Below are 22500 nucleotides of genomic sequence, written 5' to 3'. Positions count from 1 at the left end.
ACACCATAATCCTATATTTCCCTCCCACTCTGCTATTTCCCTACTATCTAGCTTCCTCCCTACAACCTTCTCCCTGCCACTCTTGACACCACAATGTGCCTCATACCTATATCCACAATCTGCTCCTCCAGAACAGATTCAACCCATCCACGCCAGTTTTCTAGCAACCCGGCTAATCTCTCCTACCCTCCTACAGCCACTAATACACCTGTCACAGTACGGGGAGGCTTATGCAAAACAGAATTGCTCCATCTGCCGGCCAAATCCTCCCCCCTGACCGACATCTCCATCACAGTCGAGAATGCAGCTGTGACCGGGTCCCCGACCGCCAAGAACCTTGGTGTTGTCCTCGACGACCAGTTGAACTTCTCTGCTCACATCGCAGCGACAACCAGAACCTGCAGATTCCTCCTGAGCAACGTCAGAAGGATCCGCCCCTTCCTGACAAAAGAAGCCACCCAATCAACAATCAACAGGCATCTCCCGCATCGACTACTGCAACGCACTAGCTGGCCTCCCGGCCACTGCCACCACGCCTCTTCAACTCATTCAAAACGCAGCGGCCCGCCTGATCTCAAACCTACCGAAGTTGGCCCATGTCACCCCACTTCTTAGGGACCTGCACTGGCTCCCCATTGCTGCACGTATCCGCTTCAAGGCCCTCGACCTAGCATACCGTGCGGCAAAGGGAACCGCTCCCGCCTACCTCCGGTCAATGGTCTCTAACTACACACCATCAAGACCCCTACGCTCTGCATCTTCTGGCCGCCTCAGACCTACTCCTATCCAAGCTCCCGGAGGGTCATCAAAGAGAAGCCGCCTATTCTCAGTCCTTGCCCCACAATGGTGGAATGAACTACCCACCCCAGTTAGGACAGCCGTATCCCGTCCAATCTTTCGCCGTCGACTAAAGACGCACTTCTTCAACCATTATCTGAAATAATAATAAAAAATAATAAAAAAAAAAATCTAACCCTAACTAACCTTACTGTCATGCACTTGTCCTAATAAACTAACCTACACTGTAACACGCAACACTTTGATGAATATTGTTACTCAGCTGATAGAGTTGTACCCTTTCTGATGACCTGTCGTACAGAACTTGTAAGTCGCTTTGGATAAAAGTGTCAGCTAAATGACTAAATGTAAATGTAAATTTAGGATTCAGTGTTAAAATAAGAGGTAGGTATACTATAAACTCTGGTCAATGAGCATAATGATACTGTATATGTATAAAATAAAACAAAACCCCTACAAATATACATGTATTTAGTATTCTTTTGTATTATGACCTTTTTCATGAAATTTGCATAAAACTGATACTTAATATAATCTACACACACTATGAATTTAAATCATACAGATCTGTGTTAGTTCAAAACAAACACTGGTATTTGTTTATTTTTAAGGCCCTTATTGGTAAGCTACCTCCTTATACTACATCATTATTGGTAAGCTACCTCCTTACACTACATCATTATTGGTCAGCTACCTCCTTATAAGGCTGTCCCCAAAGCCTGTTTTTGGGATTCGAACTTCGTCAGGGTTTTTAATTTAAAAAAAATATTTTAATTACAAATGTTTTTTTTCTCCAATATATATATACACTCAAGAACGGGTACACTGAGTTCAGAGGTGTTTACCCTTCACTACACCCCTGGATACCACAGAGCCAACTTAGTCAACTTAGTCGCTTGCCATGCTCCCTTTCGTTGCAAGGCCAAAGCTAAGAGAATAACCAAAGACTCACCCAAACAACTGCCTCTTTGAACTGCTGCAGTCAGGCAAGCGCTACCGGCCAGTACAGAGAGACTCAGAAGGAGCTTCTATCCCCAGGTCATCAGGATGTTCAATGACTCTATGTAACAACCCATCATCTACACTCACTGCACGCACATCCACGTGCACACACTCACTTTCAAACAAACACTCACCTTATTAACACTCACTTTAGACACTTTAATCTATTTATTAAAGAGATTTTGCACTACATTTATACCTCATTTGCATTTGCACCTTACCTTAAAGTTCTGTACCTCACTGTCTGCATTTGTACCTCACTATTTACTCATCTTTACTCACTGTACTTAGATTGTATATTGTGTTGTATATTGTATATATGTAGGCCTATATTGCATATTCCTTTTACTTACTTTTTTTACTTACCTTTTTTTACTGTATGACGCACACTCTCAGGGGCTCATACAGAATCAAGCATTTCACCGTAAAGTATGTGCATTTTATTGTGATAATTAATAAACAAACTTGAACTTGAACTGTCTACACTGCCTACAAGAACGTTGCCAATACAACACAGCCTGTCGAAGCAGAAACTCCTCCCGTCCAATGCTCTGAGTTTACTGGACAACGGTTCACAAGGACCCATTCAGTTGCAGACCTCCAGAACTATTAGGAATATCTCACCACTAAGTGTGTTTGACTCATAACCACCCAAAACACTTATTTTCATTCAATCACAGGAGCAGGACGGGAGTGAAAATCCCATTTCAGGCTCCAATTCTCCCATGATCACCGTAGGAGTAGAAGACTAAGACCAAACAAGGACCTACATTTCTCTCCTCTTTCTATCTCCTGTTCACTTTCTAAAAAGTGAACACTAGTGACATATTGATCACGCCTGGTGTACACTAGTGACATATTGATCACGCCTGGTGTACACTAGTGACATATTGATCACGCCTGGTGTACACTAGTGACATATTGATCACTCCTGGTGTACACTAGTGACATTATTGATCACTCCTGGTGTACACTAGTGGCATATTGATCACTCCTGGTGTACACTAGTGTCATATGTATCACTCCTAATGTATACTAATGTCATATCACTCCTGGTGTGTACACTAGTGACATATGTATCACTCCTAATGTATACTAATGTCATATCACTCCTGGTGTGTACACTAGTGGCATATTGATCACTCCTAATGTATACTAATGTCATATCACTCCTGGTGTGTACACTAGTGGCATATTGCTCACTCCTGGTGTGTACACTAGTGACATATGTATCACTCCTAATGTATACTAATGTCATATCACTCCTGGTGTGTACACTAGTGACATATGTATCACTCTTAATGTATACTAATGCCATATATATCACTCCTGATGTACACTAGTGGAATATGTATCACTCCTGCTGTACACTAGTGGCATATGTATCACTCCTGCTGTACACTAGTGGCATATGTATCACTCCTGGTGTACAGTAGTGTCATATGTATCACTCCTGGTGTACAGTAGTGTCATATGTATCACTCCCCCTCGTCTCTCTCCCTGGTGAAACTGTTAGCCAAGCTGTTCCAAGATGAACTAGCCATATAATAAATAAGAGTTGCCTTGATGCCTTTCTTTAATAGACCTACTTCTGCCATATCATTTTAATTTGAAGACGGATTACAGTAGAGTAATATCCGGCGATATTGATCACTCCTGGTGTACACTAGTGTCATATGTATCACTCCTAATGTATACTAATGTCATATCACTCCTGGTGTGTACACTAGTGACATATGTATCACTCCTAATGTATACTAATGTCATATCACTCCTGGTGTGTACACTAGTGGCATATTGCTCACTCCTGGTGTGTACACTAGTGACATATGTATCACTCCTAATGTATACTAATGTCATATCACTCCTGGTGTGTACACTAGTGACATATGTATCACTCCTGCTGTACACTAATGCCATATGTATCACTCCTGTTGTACACTAGTGGAATATGTATCACTCCTGCTGTACACTAGTGGCATATGTATCACTCCTGCTGTACACTAGTGGCATATGTATCACTCCTGGTGTACAGTAGTGTCATATGTATCACTCCTGGTGTACAGTAGTGTCATATGTATCACTCCCCCTCGTCTCTCTCCCTGGTGAAACTGTTAGCCAAGCTGTTCCAAGATGAACTAGCCATATAATAAATAAGAGTTGCCTTGATGCCTTTCTTTAATAGACCTACTTCTGCCATATCATTTTAATTTGAAGACGGATTACAGTAGAGTAATATCCGGCGAGCCGCCATGCGCCTCCTCTCTCCTCCTCGTGGTCTCATACCACAACACAGACTGGCGGCCTCGCGGTGAAGCGCCCGGCCAACGCACCACCGGCCCCTTTGAAGCCGCTCCAATTAACACCGCTGTGCCTCTGGTGACGACCTCTAATGAAACGTGCCAGCGCCTCCTCCCTGCTAATCAGACCCATGACAGACCTATTAACACCAGAGTCCTTAATGTCTCAGCGGCTGCCGCTCCTCCCGGAGTCTGAAGCTTCGTCTGCTGCAGAAAACATTCTTCCGGGGGGCGTCTGAGTGTCGACTTCAAAGCGACGCAAACAGTAAGCGGCACAAGCGATGCCGACACAAGGGACAGAGGGAGAGAGAGCGAGCAAGCAAGAGAAAGAGAGATACTAATGAAAGGGAAGAAAGAGATGTTATAGCCATTGTGCTTCATACCGCCCTAGAACACCTAGAGAAGAAAAACACCTACGTAAGAATGCTCTTTGTCGACTATAGCTCTGCCTTCAACACCATACTCCCCCGTAAACTCATCAGTAAACTCCAAACCCTGGGTCTGTGTAATACACTGTGTAACTGGGTGCTGGACTTCCTCACAAACCGCACACAAGCCGTCAGACTGGGCAACTACACCTCGTCCACCCTGTCTCTCAGCACCGGCGCCCCGCAGGGTTGCGTACTCAGCCCATTACTGTACACCCTGCTCACACATGACTGTTCCCCCTCCTACCCCTCCAATTACATCATCAAGTTCGCAGACGATACCACAGTTGTGGGTCTCATAACAAACAACAATGAGTCTGCCTACAGGAGGGAGGTGGAGGACCTTATAGTCTGGTGTGACAATAACAACCTGGCGCTCAATATAAAGAAAACAAGAGAGATCATAGTGGATTTTAGAAGATCAAGGCCTGACCACTCCCCTCTGCTCATCAACAACGAGGTAGTGGAGAGGGTCACTGAGTTCAAGTTCCTGGGTCTCAGTGTGAGTGAGACCCTGTCTTGGAGCACCAACACCGCCTCAGCTGGCCTGCCACGAAATCTCCTTGTCAACTTTTACCATTGTGCGGTTGAGAGTGTGCTGACCTACGGTGTGTCTGTGTGGTTCTCCAGCTGCACAAAGGCAGAGCAAGAGGCTCTACAGAGGGTGGTGAAGGCGGCAGGCAGGATCGTCGGGACTCCTCTACCAAACATCACCTCCGTCTTCACCTCCCGCTCCAAATGTATCATCAAGGACCAGTCGCACCCAGCACATCACCTCTTCCAACTCCTTCCCTCAGGAAGGAGATACCGGTCCATACATGCCAAGAGTACAAGATTTAAGAACAGCTTTTTCCCCCAAGCAGTTAGACTGTTAAATACTCATTGACTGTCCCCTCACGTGCACCATGCACTTACCACTGCACTTGATAATCTCTGATTACCGCCCATTATGCACTTTATTATTTAAAATATTCTGTTATGTACAGTGTTATATGTGTTATGTGTTCATGTATGTATATGTGTACTACGGTCTGTGGGAGCTCCCCTGAAATTTCGTTGTATACTGTGCAATGACAATTAAAAGTCTATTCTATTCTATTCTATTGAAAGAGATAAAGACTCAATTGTGAGTGTGGATGAGCGTCGACTCCTGCAATTAGCTCAGCATGGCGTTTGTCCCCGATTCTTTTCTGTTGCCCAGAATGTATGACTGTAATGATAGTATTGGTCCTGCTGTATATCTCCAAGCTAGATCTCTTAACCTCTTAAGCCCGGAGCCCTATTTTCTGAAAATCCGCCTAAAAATACATACCTAAGTAAATGGAATATTGCTCCACTTCTACAAGGTCCATTTGCATGTTCTTGGTACCTAGGGACATCTATGGATCTCAGGGAATGTATTCCCAGTGTCAGAAATATTGTGTCTGTTACTAGGCTTGAGGGTTAAAGGGGTACTGGCAGGTTCCTCTGACCGAGAGAGTGTCTGATATCTCAGCCTCTGTAACACCTGACCTCTGTTACACCTGACCTCTGTAACACTTGACCTCTGTTATAGGTCAAACTTGAACTTGAACTTGAAACTTGAAGGCGGGGTGTAGCCGAGGCATCGTTGACTCTCGACCTCGCTGAATGTGAGTCCGGTGAGGCCACCGCGGCCTAGTTAGGCAAACGGGTTCCTTGTTTAAATAAAACACACCCTCCAGGGGGCATCTGAGCCGACGCAAGGGATGGAGGAAGAGAGTGAGCGAGAGAGAGAAAGAGAGATACTAATGAAGGGGAAGAAAGAGAGAGAGAGAAATGGGGGGGGGGGGTTTGAAAGAGATAAAGACAAAATTGTGAGTGTGGATGAGCGTTAACTCTCATTAGCGTTAGCTCAGCGTGACGTTTCAGAAGCTAAAGACCAGCCAGAGAAACAGATGAACCAGAGGAGGTGGGAGGGAGGGAGGGAGGGAGGGAGGGAGGGAGGGAGGGAGGGGAGGGAGGGCCGAGGCAGATTAGCCTGGGTCTTAAAACAGAGTGCGCCTCCTCCTCTGGGGATGTGAGCGACTCAATAAACAAACTTTAACTGCGGCAACAGTATTTAGCAGACTTGTCATTTAGCAGGGTGTTTGTACACAGGGTGTTTACAGCCGCTAATGCGCCGGGGGCGTGGCTGAGACACGAGGGGGCGTGGCTGAGACACGAGGGGGCGTGGTGAGGAGGCAACGATGGAGGAGGATAAAAAGATAAGTTTGCGCTTGTTGATGAGTGTGTGAGTGTGAGGGGGAGAGAGAGAGACAGAGAGACAGAGAGATAAGAAAGAGAGAGAAGAGAGAGAGAGGGGGGATAGGAAAGAAAAGAAAGAAAGAGAGAGAAAGAGAAGAAAGAGAGAGAGGGGGGAGAGAGAGAGGAGAGAAAAGAAAGAAAGAGAGAGAAGAAAGAGAGTGAGAGACAGAGAGATAAGAAAGAGAAAGAAAGAGAGAGATAGAGAGAGGGGGGAAGAGAGATTCTTCCTGAGGTGGGAGATTGAAGGAAGACGTCTTGGTTCCTCCTCGCATAACCTCCGCTTTACAGTCACTGCGCCCACCTCAGGAAGAATCATCCGGAGATACACGCAACGTTTGTGCAGCAAAACGATGAAAAGAAGCAACAGGCGACACCAAAAAAACATAGTTTGCGACTCCACTAACAGGCTTGTTGTTATGCTGCAAGTGACGAGGCAGTTTGATGATGTCATCAAGCGTGCGTCGATAGATCTTCAGCATCGGCTTAGAAATGCAAAAGCCACAGCATTTATTGCGATTTCTGCCAAACAAACATAAATATCTCAAAAACTATACATCACATCTCTCATATTGACATTTTGAGTGAGAGGAGAAGTAGCTGAAGAGTTTGATGTATACAATATCATAATGCATGTTGTGTAAAAGTTGTGTCGTTAAAAAAGTTAAAACCGATACCGATAATTGCCGGTATTACATTTTAATGCCAATATCGGACGATAATATCGGTAGGCCGATGAATATCGGACATCTCTAGTTGTAATTGTTAAGCAGCTCTGTTGTTTGGTGGATTGGATTCATTAACACAGCTTAGGTGCTGATCTGCTGATAGACAGACACAGGGAGGATATAGGACCAGGGAAACAACATAGCACTCCTTTTCAGAGAGAGAGAGACAGAGAGAGATGGAGAGCGAGAGAGAGAGATAGATAGAGATATGGAGAGAGAGAGAGAGAGAGAGTGGCATGAGATAGGTAGAGCGACATAGAGAGAGACAAAGGAGAATGGGAAAGAGAGAGATTGAAAGAGTCAGACAGGTGTGAGAAAGAGATAGACTGAAAGAGAGAGAGAGAGAGAGATTGAAAGAGAGAGAGAGAGAGAGAGAGAGAGAGAGAGATTGAAAGAGACAGAGAAGACCAAGAAAGAGAACGACAGGAGTGAAAGAGAATGAAAGAAATGCACAGGGAAAGAAAAATACAGAAAATAACAGAAAGAACCAAACAAATCTAGAAAGAAAGAAAGAAAGAAAGAAAGAAAGAAAGAAAGAAAGAAAGAAAGAAAGAAAGAAAGAAAGAAAGAAAGAAAGAAAGAAAGAAAGAAAGAAAGAAAGAAAGAAACGAGCACAAAGGGGGCGATGAATCAACGGCCCAGAGGCCAGAGACGCCCAAATAACTAGCCTGCAGAGACCAATAGAGAGCCGGCGCAGGAGAGGCAGAGGACAAACAGAGGAGAGGGAGAGAGAGATAGAGAGAGATGGAGAGAGATGGATAGACTGGGGCGCAGACAGAGAGGAAGCTCAATCCCAGCTCCACTCACCGTCGGTGGAGCAGCCCGTGGAGCCGTCGCTGGAGCAGTAGCGCATCTCGATCCGCTGCCGGCCCACCTCCAGCAGGTCGGGGTCGGGCACGCGGGCCTTGCAGGTGTAGCGGAAGCGCTGCTCGTAGTGGCCGCCGTTGTCCGAGATGTTGACGGGCGTCCACGGCGTCCACGGCGTGGTCTTCTTCAGGTCGGGGCAGGGCAGCGTGTTGCACGACTGGTACTCCTGGGAGACACACGTGGGACACAGAGATATATATATATGTTTTAAAAAGATGCACGTGTTTTTGGTCAAAATGGACCGCGTCTGCCGGACCGCTCGCAGCGCTATACACGGGTGGCGCCTCACGTTCAACCCGTTCACTCACGGCGGAGGCTGCCGTGCAGCCGGCTAGGGGTTAAGTGTCTCAAGGACACTTTGACGTGAAGTTGTGAGAAGACAAGATAGAGAGAGAGAGTAACAGAGACAAAGAGAGAGAGACAGAGACAGAGAGAGAGAGAGAGAGAGAGAGAGAGAGAGAGAGAGAGAGAGAGAGAGAGAAAGGAGAATGGGAAAGAGAGAGATTGAAAGAGGACACATCGACGATGAAGTCATGAGGAGCCGGAATCGAACCAGGAACCTTCAGATTACCAGTCGACCACTCTACCTCCTGAGCCACTGATGTTTGTTCTAGAAAACTTCAAAAAAACATTTACTGGATGACAATTAGCGAACATTAAATACTTAACCTGCACACATGAATCTGTTGTGACAGCGCAGTATTAATGTGATTAATGTGATCACTGGGGGATTTTCTTTTCTAATGCAAATGTTCCACCTACAATACGAGGCTGACATACGGGCGCGTTGTAATTAAAGTGTTGCCAGAGAGCTGATCACAGTCTGGGTGAAGCTGTGTGTTAGTAACGCCTCCCTGCGTTTATGGTTTACGCTCATTATTGATTTCAACGGGTAATGATGGAAATTCATTCAAATCAAATACTTGTCATTAATAAATAAAATAAAATACAATATTCTAGTCAGCATATTTGCAAAGTTTCATCCTAAACGGATCAGAACCGTAGAAGTTATTATTTATGACCGGTGCAGAACCAGAACCACAGGAGTGATTGCAGTACCCCCTCGGCACTGCTTCGAATGGTGCAGGTGTAATACAAACAATAATAATAACAATAATATGTTTCTGTTTGTTTTGGTAATATATTGAAATTCTTTATTTGGAATCACCCCTTGAGATGAACCATCTCGTTTTCAAGGGGGTCCACAGCTTACAGAATACATAAAGTACATATCTGTATTAACAAAACAAAAAGAAACAAACAAACCCAAACACAAAACAAGATACAAATTTATAATAAACAGGTTCAAACAACATCAAACAAGAGGAACATAAGTGAATAAACCACAAAACACAGAGCACATATTAAAGTCATTGCGTGAAAGATCTGTTATACTATTATTAGTGGAAACATGAACAAGTAATCTCAAGGTGAGAGGACAGCACAGTTTTAAACAGTTGAAAGGAGGCTATAGAGCGAATATGAGCTGGGAGATTGTTCCAGTCAGATGGACCTTTGAACTTGAATGATTTTTTGCCAACTGAGGTGGTTACATTTGACGGAACTTTAAAAAAATCTGTGCACAGTGTCTCAGTTGATGTCTAGAGGTGAAAGGGTCCATAACCATATACTGTTTGAGATATTGCGGATAATTGAAGTGAATACATTTAAAAATGAACTGTAACCAGTGCTGCTGTCATCTTACTGTGGGAGATGGCAAATTCATACATGGTGCAGTGGTGAGTCAAATATGGACAGCCAAGAGAAAATCTGCATAAACGGTTGAATAATGTGTTTAGTGGAAGAAGGTTGGTTTTAGATGCAGTTTGGTAAACTATGTCAGCGTAATCCATGATGGGTAAAATTAGTTGATGAACCGGTTTCTTTCTGACAGGGAGTGTGAAACATTTCCTATTGCGGTAGAGAACACCAGCACTAAAGTTAACTTTTCTAACGATATTATCTATATGACATTTGTATGAGAGTTCTGAATCAAGCCATAGACCAAGGTATTTAATGTGATCAACTCTGTGCAGTTGTGTACCATCCAGACAAGTGATATTAAATGGTTGATTAATGGTTTTGGATGCAAGATTATGGATAGTATCAAAGAGCATAGTATTAGTTTTAGTTTTGTTGATAAGTAGTTTATTAGCCGAGAGCCATGATTCTAGATGAATGAAATTGTATTGCAGTGTTGACTGAATTTGAGTTAAGGTAGTTTGAGATGTATATATCACTGTGTCGTTGGCATAGAGTTGAGCATTATAACCTGTGAAAATTGAGGGGAGATCATTAATAAATATAGAGAACAAGAGCGGGCCTAAGGTTGAGCCTTGAGGCACCCCACGTTCCTGCACAGCCAATTCAGATCTACCATCCTGTATAGCAACACACTGTTTTCTGTTGTGCAGATATGAATTAAACCAGAGTAGGGCATTGCGTGAGAGGCCAATAGCATACAGTTTGTCTAATAGGAGATAATGGTTGACCAAATCAAAGGCTTTTGTTAAATCAATAAATATTACCATTACCAGATGAAGAAAATATATCATTAGTGAGTTTTAATAAAGTAGTAGTTGTGGAATGATTGGAGCGAAAACCAGATTGGAAGGTTATAAAATATTGTTGTTGCTGAGATAATTAGACAGTTGTTTATAAATGAACTTTTCAAAGACTTTTGCTATGGAACAGATCATTTCTATTAGTCTGTAATTATTTGGATCTAGTACATTGCCCGCTTTGTGGAGAGGAGTGATTTTTGAGTGCTTCCAGATGGATGGTATTTCACGTGATAATAAAGACAGATTATAGAGATCACAGAGGGGGTACATCAAAATGTGTGGAGCAAGTTTGAGAAATTTGCTTTGTAAACCATCTAGGCCAGGGCCACTACACACCTTGAGGTATTTTATGGCATTCAAAACATCAATAGGTGATATTTTCGTGAACGAGAAGGAGCTGTTGCAAGGTGGTGCATTGTTACAGATGAGATGACATAAGGATCCGGTACTGTGGGAGTACAAACTGAAGAGAAGTGTTGGTTAAAGGCTTGAGCTATAAGAAGAGGATTATGCAATATGGTGTTATTAACTTTTAATTGATTGCAATGAGTGTTTTTATCAGATGAATTAGTTATAGTTTTAATTGTATTCCAAAATTGTTTAGTATTTTTTTTAATCATAAAAATACTAAACTAAACGTAATGGTAATAACAAGGTAATTTTCAAACAGAATGCATAGCAAGCAGCATTCTCACACCTACGGCCACTGTGTTTTGTGTGTCTTGTGAGAAAGAGAGAGAGAGAGAGAAAGCGAGAGAGAGAGAGAGAGAGAGAGAGAGAGAGAGAGAGAGAGAGAGAGAGAGAGAGAGAGAGAGAGAGAGAGAAAGAGAGAGAGAGAGAGAGAGAGAGAGAGAGAGAGAGAGAGAGAGAGAGAGATTTTATTTTTTTTGATTTTAGAAAAACATTTATTTACATATTTCTCATTACAATGTACAATGTGTATGTCAATACAATTAAAAACAACTAACTACACATTATATCGGGCAACATATGTCCCCATCACACTTAAAACCACATGAGATCTCACAATAAAAAAAAATGCTAAAATACACCTGTCCGTCTGCAACACAACAAAAAAACATTGAAGCTCCACCCAAACAAAAAAATATCCATACTCCCATTCAACACATAATATGTCATCAAGAACAACATATGAGCAACCCAAAAAGGTCCCGTCAGTCCATTTGTGTCAGTTTTTATATCCAGCTCATGAAAAAAAAGATCCCCTTCATCAGGACCTTCCGTTCCACCGAAATAATCCTGCAACAGGTATTGTTCCCCGACGCTCCGCGCTTCAGTCCAATCGTCCAGACAGACCCTGTTGTGACAGGCCGTCCTCAGCCCCAATAAAGAAGCCACTTCCTCTGACCCGGCTACATTCACAACATCTTTCAGTGTCATTGTCCCAACTGCTTGCAGACACTGTCCAAGCCCAGGTCTACTCCCTTCCTGAATGTCCAGCCGGGCTCCACACATCAGAAGCTCCATTATCATGGTAACACTATATTATCCATTTTTCTGAGCTTCTGCACAATCTTTCTTAGTCTAAAAACTTCCTGGGAAGTGTACCCCCCACAGTTCTTCGACCTCATTTGAGTCTTTGCTGAAAAAATAAACATCTCCAAATCTTCAAAAAAATCTTCCACTTTGACACTTCTCAAATTTTTTGTTGTGTGCAGGAACTTCTGTATCTGCCTGACTGCATAACATTTTTTCCGTTGTGAATCAGACACTTGAGAAGCATTTGGGAACTCATCTTCCTCAACACTTGAGATGTCATCCCCCCATTGTTTTTCAACTTCATCCTCGTCCATACTGGACCGAGAGGAACCTGTGTCGTCTATGACCAAACTTGTCACTTTTTTTTTAACCTGAGAGCCCACCCTTCCATCACTTCCCACCACGCCATCCACTGTCTGACTGTGTACATTGTCCACCACATTCAAATGTTCCCCTATTACTTCACTCGTCAAATTTTTTTGATTCCTTTTTTCACCCTGACGCGGTGTTGGGCTCGGGGGGACAAAAAAACCTCTGCTCTCCTCTGTTACCTCGCCACTTGTTGAAGGGGGGGCAGCATCTCTGATTCCCACCTCCTTACCTACACAACCACTGGTTGAGGGGGGAACAGCGTCTCCCACCCCTCCCTCCTCTGTACCTGCACCACCCGCACCACCCCCTGTTATCCCACAGTCGCCACTAGTTGAGGGGGGGGCAGCTTCCCTCACTCCTCCCTCCTCTGTACCAAGGCTCTGCTTCGTACCTGCTACACCGGTTCTGTGGCCCTGCAGCTGAATACTATCTGCTGCGCTACTGTCGGTCTGCAAAAGGACTCTATTTACATTGCTGGCGTTCTGCAGCGGGACCCTGTTGTCGTCACCGCTCTCTGCTGCGCGCTGCAGCACTCCCCCCTCCTCTGTACCACTACCTGCGCTGATCTCAGCCCTGCGCTCTTCTTGGGGCTGAGACGGAGGTCGCCTTGCCCCTCTCCCCGCACAATCGCGGGAGATATGACCGAGTTCCCCGCATTTGAAACACTTCCCAGAATTACCAGAACTCACAAAAACCACATAATCAAACTCATCAACCTTTATCTTAAAAACCAACTCAAGCTCCTCTCCGCTGTTATTTAGAATCATTAAAACCTGTCGCCTGTGTGAGACAACATGCTTTAAAAGCGGAGATTTACATCCCGACGACATTTTTCTTATAGGGGAAACTATCTTCCCATGTCGTGCTAGTTGACTTCTCAATAGTTCATCACTGATGAACGGCGGAACGTTGGAAATAAAGACATTTCTGCCTGGTGTGGAGAGCGGCTCTACAGAAAGAAAAGCCCCGTCAACACTTATCCCCGATTGAACCAGTGTGTGCACCTTGTCCAACGAGTCAAGAAAAATCACTACTCCTTGATTCATCTTCGCAGCTGATTTAATGCTTTTATGTCCAACAATACTTCCAACTGCCAAACTGCAGTCCTCTACTGATACATTAGGAACAGATATCTTAATACCATGCTTTCTACCAATTTTGGAAAAGTCCATATTGGCGTCTGACGTCATCCAGCAGCACAGCCTGGCCGATGCGGCCAAACAAACAAAACACTCCCACTTAACCCTATACACACCAAAACACACAGCAAACCAACACTACACTTATATTACAATATCCCATAAACAAATTAACAAAATAGACAGATAAAGATAGAAAAAAAACTCACTACACCTCCAACCTCTCCAACCTCTCCAATCTCATTCCCAGCATGCACCGAGAGAGAGAGAGAGAGAGAGAGAGAGAGAGAGAGAGAGAGAGAGAGAGAGAGAGAGAGAGAGAGAGAAAGGAGAATGGGAAAGGGAGAGATTGAAAGAGTCAGACAGGTGTGAGAAAGAGAGAAAGAGGACACTTCGAAGATGAAGTCATGAGGAGCTAGATTCGAACCAGGAACCTTCAGATTACCAGATGAACGCTCTACCTCCTGAGGCACTGATGTTTGTTCTATAAAACTTCAAAGAAGTAAAACATACAAAAACATTTACAGGATGACAATTAGCGAACATTAAATACTTAACCTGAATCTGTTGTGACAATATTAATGTGACTAATGACATTCGCTGGGTGATTTTTTTTTCTAATGCAAATGTATTCCATTATGTTTTGTCTGCCTTGTTTTGCTTCTCTCCTGTTGCCTTTGTAAAGCTGTACAATTTGATAGATTTTTGTAAAAAATAATTCTCCTTGGGGCCCCTCTGGTGATGCTTAGTCTGCTTTAAACGCGTCGGGCGGCCCTGCAGTTAGGCTAAGTGACACACATCTCTAGTCAGCCGCCGTGATTTATCGCTAGCATAAACTGCCAATGTTAATCTTACCTAGCAGAGGATCTCACTGCTATCACGACTCCAATCCCACAAAAATTCATTTGAAAGCTTCCAATATTATGACTTCGCCTAATTTTTCTAGATATTCCCAGGGTTCACGCTGCCTCGGAAATAGTCGTTTTGATTTATGGGGAAATAAAATACCTGAGAATTCAAGTTATGTTCCCTTCTAAAATAACAAAGTGCCGCTTTTGCTGTCGGGTACCTGGTATCACCACTGTGTTTTCATTTGAAGTGAGAGATAAGGCGATTCTCTGCCTTGTCAGGAAGTTTCACAACTCCGGAGCTTGTAAAACTATAAACCCCAACAACAGGTAAGTTCAAAAAACACACATACGTAGGCATAACTCTGAAACTCAGGTAGTTTTTCCTAATTCCTGAAAGGACAACCTTCTGGGGATAGGAGGTCTTTAACCGGCATCGACGCCGTTGGGTGGAGAATTTGGTTCAGAAAGCTTCGCGGTTCAACGATTCCGTCGTTTAATTTCTTGTACAAGTGGTCCCGGTGCCGTGGTCCCGAAGCTCTTTGCCGTGCTGTGCTTCATTTTGAAGGCATGTCTGATTAATAGGACGGCCTACAGTAGAGAGGAACAGGAAACATGGGGGGGGGGGGTAGTAGTACATGGCACTCTTAACTCTCTAGGCCAGCAGCAGGACACCATGAACACAGGCCCCTTCCACAGCAAGCAGGTTTGTGATCGGCTCGTTCTGCCATGATGTGAAAGTGCTGGTAAAAACGAGGTCGCAGCGAGAGTAGTTATGGTTGTAATTATGGCAGATGAATTCTAAAGGAGCGTGTGGGATGAACACCTGTAGCCTAGTAAATTGTTGAAATTCTAAGCCTAGTGGAATAAAATTACACTACTATTTCGGGACACATACTCTATTCAAAGACCTACCCTGTGCCTGTCTCCTAATTCCGTCTGGTTTTCTGGTCCCTGAAGCAATAGTCCCAGGCCATCCCCCCCCCACCCCCATCCTGTCTGCCTGGCCTGGCCTGCCACTTCGCCTGTATCCAATAAGGAAAACCCCCCAGTAGGCCACTTGCTGAACATGGCAAGAGGTAAACAAGCCAGAAAGAAAAGGTCATTGATCAAGTTTAATTTATATCCAGGAGGAGGGGGGAGGAGGAGGGAGGATGAAAGGAGTGACAGGCGGTGGCAGGAAGGGGAAGGCAGCCAGGGACGTCAGTGGCACAGAAGATGACAGGAGAGAAACACAGGGGGGAGGGGAGTGGAGAGAGGGGGGTCAGGGGGAAGGGGTGTTGTCAGAGAGGGAGGGGAAGGGGAGGAGGGAGAGAGAGCTGAAACAGGGCGGCGACGCACAACTCATCCTGACATCAGCCTGCAGCCTCAGGGAGCAGGAGGGATGAAAACAGTTGGTATTATTACTACCTATCCTACCTGTATCCCCCCCCCCCCTCCATGCTGCTATGACACTTGAATTCCCCCAAGGGGATTAATAAAGGAACACTTGACTTGCTACAGCCAGTGCCTCCATGTAACAAACTCCTTCTTCTACTTATTTCGGCTGCTCCTGTTAGGGGTCGCGATTTGATCACCCGTTGTTTTACCTGCACCTGATATGCAGGGGCATGTGCTTGTCTTTGGTATGGGAGGAAACCGACGCAAAGCACGGGGGGAACTTGTAAACTCCACACAGAAAGCCTCCCCACCCCCCTTCCCTCCAGTGAGTCTGAAATATAATAAGACAGGTCTGGTCTATTTGTGACAAGCTACATAATGAAATGAGGTCATGAAATATAAAACAAGCCAATGGCTCTACATGACAGCATGTGGCGCTGCACCAAGACTGCCTGGAAATGGGTAGTCTGGCCTTTACTGTACGTACGCTTCAAGGTCCTCGACCTGGCTCCCGTCTACCTCCGGTCAATGGTCTCTAACTGCACACGCTCAAGACCACTCCGCTCTACACCCTCTGGCCCCCTCAGAGCCACTCCACTCCTATCCGAGCTCTGGGGGGGTCATCAAGGAGACCCCACTCCGGTCCTCGCTCCACAATGGTGGAACGAACTTCCCACCACAGTTAGGACAGCCGAAATCCCACCAATCTTTTGCCGTTGACTAAAAACATCAATCTGAACAATCTGAAATAAATAAATAAGTAAATAAATAAATCCACTAACCTTCTTACTGTCTTTTACTATCATGCACTCTTCCTACTATACTAATATGTCTCTACTACTATGCACTCAACACTGCAGCACACACGTTTCAGCACTGTTTGACACATTGTTACTCAGCTGAAAGAGTTGTACCCTTCCTGCTGACTTGTCGTACAGAACTTATAAGTCGCTTTGGATAAAAGTGTCAGCTAAATGACTACATGTCAAATGTAAATGTATGTATGACAAGCTACATAAATAAAGAGAATGACGTGAGGTAACGGTAACATGGGACCCGCAGGCAGATGCTGCACTATATTTGATACTGTGTACACCAAGAGTCAGGGTAACCTAATAAGCAGGTACAGTAATAGCTAGTCTGACTTCTAGGGGCAAGCTACATAAATAACATAGATGAAATGGGTTAAATTAAAGGGGAACTATCTTATAAATGGCCTTTTTGAGTGTTTAGCATTGTTTCCTAGCTATGTGAACTTATATTAATATGATCTATGTCTCAAAATTCTCATATTGGTGCATTCTTCCAATTCTCCTCTCACAATATTCACCCTCACTGAACTGAGTCGTTTGAAAATGTGCCTATATGTGATGTCATATAGTCACTGCTGCATGTTAATGTTCAGGGGGGCCGGCACGGTGCACAGTGGTTTAGGAGCCCAGGCTCAAAACAGCTCGAAATCTTGAGGTAGAAAAATGCTGTTTTTGAGGACTTGATTAGAAATACAAAACAATGAATAAAAAAATATATATATATTACAGAGGTGTTCCATAGACTCACAGGAATTGTGTAAAAGTGCCCAAATAGTGAAAGAAATAGTAAAATAGTTCCCCTTTAAGTAACAGAAAATACCAATTTGGCTGCGGGAAACCCGTGGAGTGTCAGTTGGACGAACAAGTAAAGTTTTGTTTTCATTTCAAACCTTTGTTTTGAAACTGGAAAGGCAACTGAGGTTTCCCTCATCTACAGTCACATCGAGTGTACATACAGAAATGAGGGGGAAAAAGCATATAAAGTCGCGTTTGGTTCCAGCCTCCTGACTCTCTCTCTCTCTCTCTCTCTCTCTCTCCCTCTCTCCCTCTCCCTCTCTCTCCATCTCGCTCTCCCTCCCTCTCTCTCTATCCCTATCCCTCCCCCCTCTCTCTCTCTCTCTGTAATCATATCTCTTTTACATATTTCTCGTTCACTCATCTCTCCCTAGTTCTTACTCCTTTCCTCTTGCCAACTGCTAAATTTTAAATGTGGTTTCATATTTCAGACGCTTTTCTCTCTCTATCTCTCTCTTGCTCTCTCTCCCCTTGCTATCTCTCCCTCTTGCTCTCTCTCTCCCCTCTCTCTCTCTCCCTCTCATGTAGTAGCACACAGCAGGTGATTCTCTTTGACAGACGTGTCCACACATAATATGAATTTACTCCGCTTGGTTCAGGCAAGGGGTGGCTCCTATAGTAGAGTGAGGGCATGCCGTGAAACTGAATATAAATTGTACATTTATGTTAAACGTTTTTGGATGACGAGCAAACAGCGTTTCATATCTCATCCCCAGTCAGACAGCGGAGCAAACTGGGCAGCATTCACATTTACATTTTGTCATTTAGCGGAACGCTTTTATCCAAAGCGACTTACAAACAAGTCAGCAGGAAGGGTACTGTACATCTCTGGCAGCTAAGGGTCAGTGGCACTGTTTGTCAGTCAGGACCATAAATATCTGGACATTTCCACAATTTTGTATTGTATTTACATCCAAATCAGGTGAACTGTGTAGGAACTACAACAGTTTCTACATGATTGTGCAACCCCCCTCCTTTTAAGGGACCAAAAGTAATTGGACAAACAATCCATAAATAAGATGGTCACTTTTAATACTTAGACAGCCTGAAGTCTGGAACCCATAGATGTCACCAGACGCTGGGTTTCATCTCTGGTGATGCCCTGCCAGGCCTCTACTGCAACTGTCTTCAGTCCCTGCATCTGGGGTTATTTCCCCCGAATGAATGGACTTTAGACCTTTTATCTGCTCCTTGTAAATGAAATAATGAAGGATAATAACACACACCTGGCCATGGGACAGCCGAGCAGCCATTGTTAATTTACAGTACTTTTGATCCCTTAAAAAGGAGGAGGCACATATATAAATTGTTGTAATTCCTACACCGTTCACCTGGTTTGGATGTAAATACCCTCAAATTAAAGCTGAAAGTCTGCACTTAAAGCACATCTTTCATTTCAAGTCCATTGTGGTGGTGTACCACATATGTGCTCTGGCATCTACTCTATGACAAGCTAAATACATAGGGAGTGTGATGGGAGTGATATCTATCTGGGATGGGTGACTAGTGTGAGAGGAGTGATATATATCTGGGATGGGTGACTAGTGTGATGGGAGTGATATCTATCTGGGATGGGTGACTAGTGTGAGAGGACAGAGGAGTGATATATATCTGGGATGGGTGACTCGTATGAGATGAGTGATATATATCTGGGAAAGGTGAGATGGTCGCCTCAGTACTTGTTTATACCATGACGAAATAAGACTTCCAACTTCATATGCGGTTCCGTATTTCAAAGGCTTCTCTCTCTCTTCCTACCTCTCCTCTGTCTTTCTCTCTCTTCCATTCTACCTCCCTCGTCTTCTTCATTCCCCATCTCTCTCTGTTTACTGTGTCCCTCCTACCGTCCATCACTCATCTTCATATGCGGTTCTGTATTTCAGAGTATCTGTTGTGGTCTGCTCCTCTGCATGGGACATCTCTCTCTCTCTCTCTCTCTCTCTCTCTCTCTCTCTCTCTCTCTCTCTCTCTCTCTCTCTCTCTCTCCTCTCTCTCTCTCTCTCTCTCTCTCTCTCTCTCTCTCTCTCTCCCCCCTCCCTCCCTCTATTCTTCTCTTTAATTGACAAATATTATTACACCCCTTAAGGTGGCTATGGAGAGAATTCCACAATTGTACACCAATAACCGAAGGACACATCTGCTTAAGTGTGGTACGTTAAACTGATGTTTAACATTTTATTTCCTCCTACTAAACTCCACTTTCTAAATGAAAAATATTTTGTAACTTTTCTGGCTGTATCTTATTTCTTGCCCTAAACATAATTAACACTGTTTTGCTCTTGTCTTGTTGTCTTTTTGTTATGATTTTATATGCCGTGTGATTTAGGTTATTTCTGTGTGTACACTCAACATGACTGAATGAGGGAAACCTCAGTTGCCTTTCGAGTTTAAACAAAGGTTTGAAATGAAAGTTGCTTGTACACCATACGTCCAACTCAAGGTTATTTTCTGTTACTTAATTTATTTATCTAGCTTTCCATTAGAAGTCAGACTAGCTATTACTGTACCTGCCTATAAGGTTGGTGTACAGTATCATCAATATAGTGCAATGGAAATCAGGATGCTGTGTGATTTTATATATTTTATTTGAACTGCATTTATATAGCGTTTCTATCCAAAGAGCTTTACAACTTATGTCTCACGTTCACCCATTCACTCACACATTCACACACCGACGGCAGAGGCGACCATGCAAGGTGCCAACCTGCTCATCGGGAGCCGTTAAGGGGTTAAGTATCTTGCTCAAGATAGATAGATAGGTCATTTCCACACGTTGCCGGGAGGCCTAAATTCTTATCCCAACGCATGTTTGCTTCCGTGTTCGCGTTTTGCGCTCTGATTGGCCACTGACGTTTCTGGTCGCGCCAATCGTGTGACGGCAAGCTCTTTCGCCGGTTAAGCTTAGGCACTCTTTCGAAGTTGGTTAAGGTTAGAGTTTGTCTTAGAGCAGGGCGATATCGTGTGACGGCAAGGTCTTTCGCCGGTTAAGCTTAGGCACTCTTTCGAAGTTGGTTAAGGTTAGAGTGTGGATCGTAGGCGTTAGGTAGTTTGCTGCTGGTCGAGGCGGAAATGGGCGCGTCACGCGATTGGGCGCACATGTCACATGACCAGAAACGTCAGTGGCCAATCAGATCGCACCAGAAACGGCAGTGGCCAATCAGATTCGCAAAACGCGAACGCGGAAGCAAACATAGATGCTGCCGGGAGGGGCCGGAATCGAACCTGGGAATCTAACCCACTGTCGCTGCCCCTTATCTCTGTATGTACACTCGACATGACTGTAAATGAGGGAAACCTCAGTTGCCTTTTGAGTTTAAATAAAGGTTTGAAAAACCTTGTCTTGGTTTAGTTTCCCCTGTTTAGTCCTGTCCTTTTCTTGGGGCGACAGTGCCTCAGGAGGTAGAGCAGTCGTCTGGTAATCCGGAGGTTCCCGGTTTGATTCCGGCTCCTCCTGGGCAGCATGTCGAAGTGTGCTGATGAGCAGGTTGGCACTTTGCATGGTTGCCTCCGCCGTCGGTGTGTGAATGGGTGCAAATGTGAGGACCAAATTGTAAAGCGCTTTGGATAAAAGCTGTTATATAAACGTACCATTTACCATTTTGTATGAGTTGTGTATTATGTGTCACTGTCTAGGTCCTGCGGTTCTACGTCCAGTGTCCAGTGTTTCTCCTCGTCTAGTTTCTGTAGTTCTTCGTCTGAGCTGTTCGTTATCATTCTCCAGGTGTTCTCATTCGCTATTGTCCCCGACGTGTCTCTGTCTGCTCTCTCCAGCCCAACGTGTCTCTGTCTGCTCTCTCCAGCCCGACGTGTCTCTGTCTGCTCTCTCCAGCCCAACGTGTCTCTGTCTGCTCTCTCCAGCCCAACACCTCTCTGTTTGCTCTCTCCAGCCCAACGTGTCTCTGTCTGCTCTCTCCAGCCCAACGTGTCTCTGTCTGCTCTCTCCTGTGTCGTTCTCATTCTCTATTGTCCCCGACGTGTCTCTGTTTGCTTGTCTTGATGTCTGATGTAAGTTGTCTCCTGGTCTTTTGTCCTCCCCTACGCATGGAGACATTTTCTTTCCAGTTGAGTTATCCCTGTCAATTTGTCCCCAATAAATAATACGTATGAATATGTATTTATTTAAGGATGTATTATTTAAGTAATAAATACGTTTTTGGGTCAACACACTGCATTCTCCTAGTTCTGCGTTTGGGTCCTGCATCCTGACAGTATCAGTCTGTGTTCCTCTCTCTCTTTCTTTATCTATTTTCCTGTCTCTCTCTCTCTATACTGTACCTCTCTTGCTTTATTCTTGTCTCTCTCTCTCTCTCTCTCTCTCTCTCTTTGGGCCTCTTGTTCTGTCTGTCTGTCTGTCTGTCTGTCTGTCTGTCTGTCTGTCTGTCTGTCTGTCTGTCTGTCTGTCTGTCTGTCTGTCTGTCTGTCTGTCTGTCTGTCTGTCTGTCTGTCTGTCTGTCTGTCTGTCTGTCTGTCTGTCTGCCTGTCTCTCTTTCTCTCGCACTCCCCATGCCTACTCTTCTGTTTCTCCACCTCTCATTCTCCCTCCATCTCTACCCCCATACTCTATCTATCTATCTATCTATCTATCTATCTATCTATCTATCTATCTATCTATCTATCTATCTATCTATCTATCTATCTATCTATCTATCTATCTATCTATCTATCTATCTATCTATCTATCTATCTATCTATCTATCTATCTATC

At 44.2% G+C, this 22500-nt stretch overlaps 1 protein-coding gene across 1 annotated transcript in view; it reads right to left on the bottom strand.

Annotated features, from left to right (window-relative positions):
- The window catches only part of sema5a (sema domain, seven thrombospondin repeats (type 1 and type 1-like), transmembrane domain (TM) and short cytoplasmic domain, (semaphorin) 5A), a 378077-nt gene that overhangs the window by 53593 nt on the left and 301984 nt on the right, over nucleotides 1-22500 (bottom strand). Inside the window, 1 exon segment of the mRNA XM_084325800.1 lies at nucleotides 8326-8551. Coding sequence (XP_084181926.1) covers nucleotides 8326-8551 — 226 coding nt within the window.

This window comes from Notolepis coatsorum (assembly GCF_963971535.1).
Source record: "Notolepis coatsorum genome assembly, chromosome: 12".
In the NCBI taxonomy this organism is placed as follows: domain Eukaryota; kingdom Metazoa; phylum Chordata; class Actinopteri; order Aulopiformes; family Paralepididae; genus Notolepis; species Notolepis coatsorum.
This window is presented reverse-complemented; position numbering and strand designations above follow the sequence as displayed.